Here is a 3,053-nt window from a genome sequence, read left to right as displayed (position 1 = left end):
TAAAACTGACAAATAAAAAAGGAATAAAATCTTTTTTCCTTTAGCAAACCAGAATGCCTTGTTTCATGACTTCCTGTATATCTTTTTATTGGGACAGGTAATCTTCAAGCTCCCTTAGGTTATGATAAATTTAGCTATTCTTGGCGGAGCAAAAAGGGAACCAAATTCCACCAGTCCATTGGGAAACACTACTCTTCTGGCTATGGACAGGGAGACATCCTGGGATTTTATATTAACCTTCCTGAAGAAACAGAAACAGCCAAGTCATTGCCTGATACTTACAAAGATAAGGTACGTTGTCCCCCCTGTCACAACCTGGGGCAGCCAGTGCCTGGAGCTGTGGTCTGTGTGTTCTCTTGTGATGTTGACTCCAGTTCACTTGTCTGTCTTCCTGGTATTTTATTACAAAAATTTCCAGATGGAATAGCAAGGTTGAAAGAATTTAAGAGCTGAATACTCATCACCAGATTCTACCATTTGAACATTTCTTCCATTCATTCTTCACTTTTTTTTTTTTTTTGAGACAGAGCCTCAAGCTGTCCCCCTGGGTAGAGTGCCATGGCATAACAGCAGCTCACAGCAACCTCCAACTCCTGGGCTCAAGCGAGTCTTCTGCCGCAGCCTCCCACGTAGCTGGGACCACAGGCACCCGCCATAACGCCTGGCTATTTTTTGGTTGCAGCCATCGTTGTTGTTTGGCAAGCCAAGCTAGATTTGAACCTGCCACCTTAGGTATATGTGGCTGGCGCCTTAGCCACTTAAGCCAGAGGCACTGAGCCTGTCTAGGTCTTGAGAATAGGATTTGTCCAGGACTTTGTAGAGGGAAACACTTTTTCAGTGTTAATGAGTGTCACTGACAAATGAATGCAGTTCCTCCAGTTAGGCAAAAGGTCAGGGCGTTCCCTTCCTGAAGTTGCCCGGGCCTAGGAAACCTGGGGTCCTCTGACCAGCCTTGAGTGGGGGAATCCTGTATCACTAGCATTCTGAGAAGCTGAGGTGGATGATTGCTTGAACTCAGGAGTTGGAGACCAGCCTGAGCAAGAGTGAGACCTCTTCTCTACTAAAATAAAAATAAGAAAAAAAAAAACCTCATGCACCCTGTGGTTCCAGCTACTTGGCTAAGGCAGCATGATTGCTCAAGCCCAAGAGTTTGAGGTTGCCGTACTTATACCACCACACTCTACCCAGGGTGACAAAGTGAGACTCTGTCTCCAAAAAAAATAAAACTGCCATAAGAAAAGATTGGGGAATGACCTTCTAGTCAGCAGGAGCTTTTGCTGCTACAGTCTGAGCCAGAAGTCCTGGGGCTGCCCACCAGCAGCCTGTCTTTCGTGTTGCAACCATCTGGCTCCGGCTCCGTCTTAGGGAGAGTCCTTCAGCTCCTCCTCTGAGTACTCCATGTGTGTGAGTTGTCCTTACAGCTCTTCAAATTGAGGAAGTGCTCAGCACACTTACTCTTCTGGCTGGAAGGGAAGGCATGTCACCTGGACAGTTACTGGGAGGCTTCAGGGGATGGACTTAGGTCTTTGGCTGCTGACAGTTGTCACTAAGAATCTTTAATCATGCTTTGACCCCAGTGCCCACCTCCCTCCCACCCTCCTGAACAGTGCAGGTGCTCATTCTAACCACAGACCCCTGCCTGTCCCGTGGTGGCTGTCTCAGCCGTCCAGCTGGGTATTATGAGGGCCTTGAGCACACCCTTGAAAGGACTACTAGTGTTTTGCAAATCTAGGAGGTAGAAATGGAAATTTCTTTCTTTTTTGTGTGTGAGAAAGAGTCTCACTCTGCCACCCTGGGTAGAGTACTATGGCATTGTAGCTCACAGCAACCTCAAACTCTTGGGATCAAGAGATTCTCTTGCATCAGCCTCCCAAGTTGCTGGAACTATAGGCACCTGCCACAATACCCACCTGACTGTCCTGTTTTTTAGTAGAGGTGGGGTCTCTTGCTCAGGCTCATCTCAAACTCCTAAGCTCAAGCGATCCACCTCCCTCGGCCTTTCAGAATGCTAGGATTACAGATGTGAGTCACTGCTCCCAACCAGATGGAAATTCTTGTCCATTAAGGTATGGGGATGTGGCCTTGAGCAAAACAATGGCATGACTGGTGTCCAGAGCTTTCATCCTGTATAGATAGTTGTAGCAATTTTGATTTTCCTGGGTTTCCAGCTGTAGCATTCTGGCATCATCATCTGCAAGAAGTTGGGGCTCATCTTTGAAACCCTGAACCCTAGATAGTCAAATATCAATGTCTTTCAAGTCCTTAGGGACATGAGATCCCCTTCAAGATTTCATCACAAAGCACATGATTTTCTTTTTCTTTTAGAGATAGTCTCACTCTTTTGCTCTCAGTAGAGGGCTGTGGCATCACAGCTCACAGCAACCTCTAGCTGTTTGTTGTTGCAGTTTGGCCAGGGCTGGTTTTGAACCTGCCACCCTCAGTTTATGGGGCTGGCGCCCTAGTCACTGGGCCACAGGCGCCACCCAGCACATGATTTTCAAACAACAGTTTCCAGTGGCCATGAACAGCACAACATTCACCCCAGGCAGCCAGTTAGGGCCAGACGCTGTGACTTCCTACCTCACACAGAATTTCTCCGTTTACCCTGCAGCCCTGCCATGACAGCCTGGACTTCATGGCTGTTTCCTTTTAGGGAAGAACAAGCCAGACCTATGGTCACTTCCTATTGTGGTCTTCCAATGAACCAAAGTATTGATTCTTGGGAAATCTAATTTGTTTACATTTTTCTTCTGGAGTCTTTCTGAAAGTTAAAACCCTTTGGCTATGCTTAAGTCATGATACTCATGATTTTAGTTTTTAGTTTTTATGTTTCTATTCCACTTTGAATTTTTGTTCATGGTATGGAGGTCAAGGTTAATTGTTTTTCAGTGTGGTTATCCAATTATTTTAGCACCATTTGTTAAATACTCTACTTTTTCCACTAGAAGTCATTGGATACTTTAGTGATAATCAAATGACTATATAAGTAGAGATATACTTCTGAGTTCTGTGTTATTCCAGTAATCTAATTATTGTCTTTTTTTTTTTTTTTT

At 45.3% G+C, this 3,053-nt stretch overlaps 1 protein-coding gene across 1 annotated transcript in view; it reads left to right on the top strand.

Annotated features, from left to right (window-relative positions):
* The window catches only part of ASH2L (ASH2 like histone lysine methyltransferase complex subunit), a 46,179-nt gene that overhangs the window by 35,702 nt on the left and 7,424 nt on the right, over nucleotides 1-3,053 (top strand). Inside the window, exon 10 of the mRNA XM_023517013.1 lies at nucleotides 98-291. Within this exon, the coding sequence (XP_023372781.1) occupies nucleotides 98-291 (194 nt within the window). The remainder of the gene's footprint in view (nucleotides 1-97; nucleotides 292-3,053) is intronic.

The sequence above is a fragment of the Otolemur garnettii genome, unplaced genomic scaffold (assembly GCF_000181295.1).
Source record: "Otolemur garnettii isolate 467f Iridium unplaced genomic scaffold, OtoGar3 scaffold00102, whole genome shotgun sequence".
NCBI classification, from domain to species: Eukaryota; Metazoa; Chordata; class Mammalia; order Primates; family Galagidae; genus Otolemur; species Otolemur garnettii.
The sequence above is the reverse complement of the archived record's forward strand: the minus strand, read 5'-3'. Positions and strand labels throughout refer to the sequence as shown.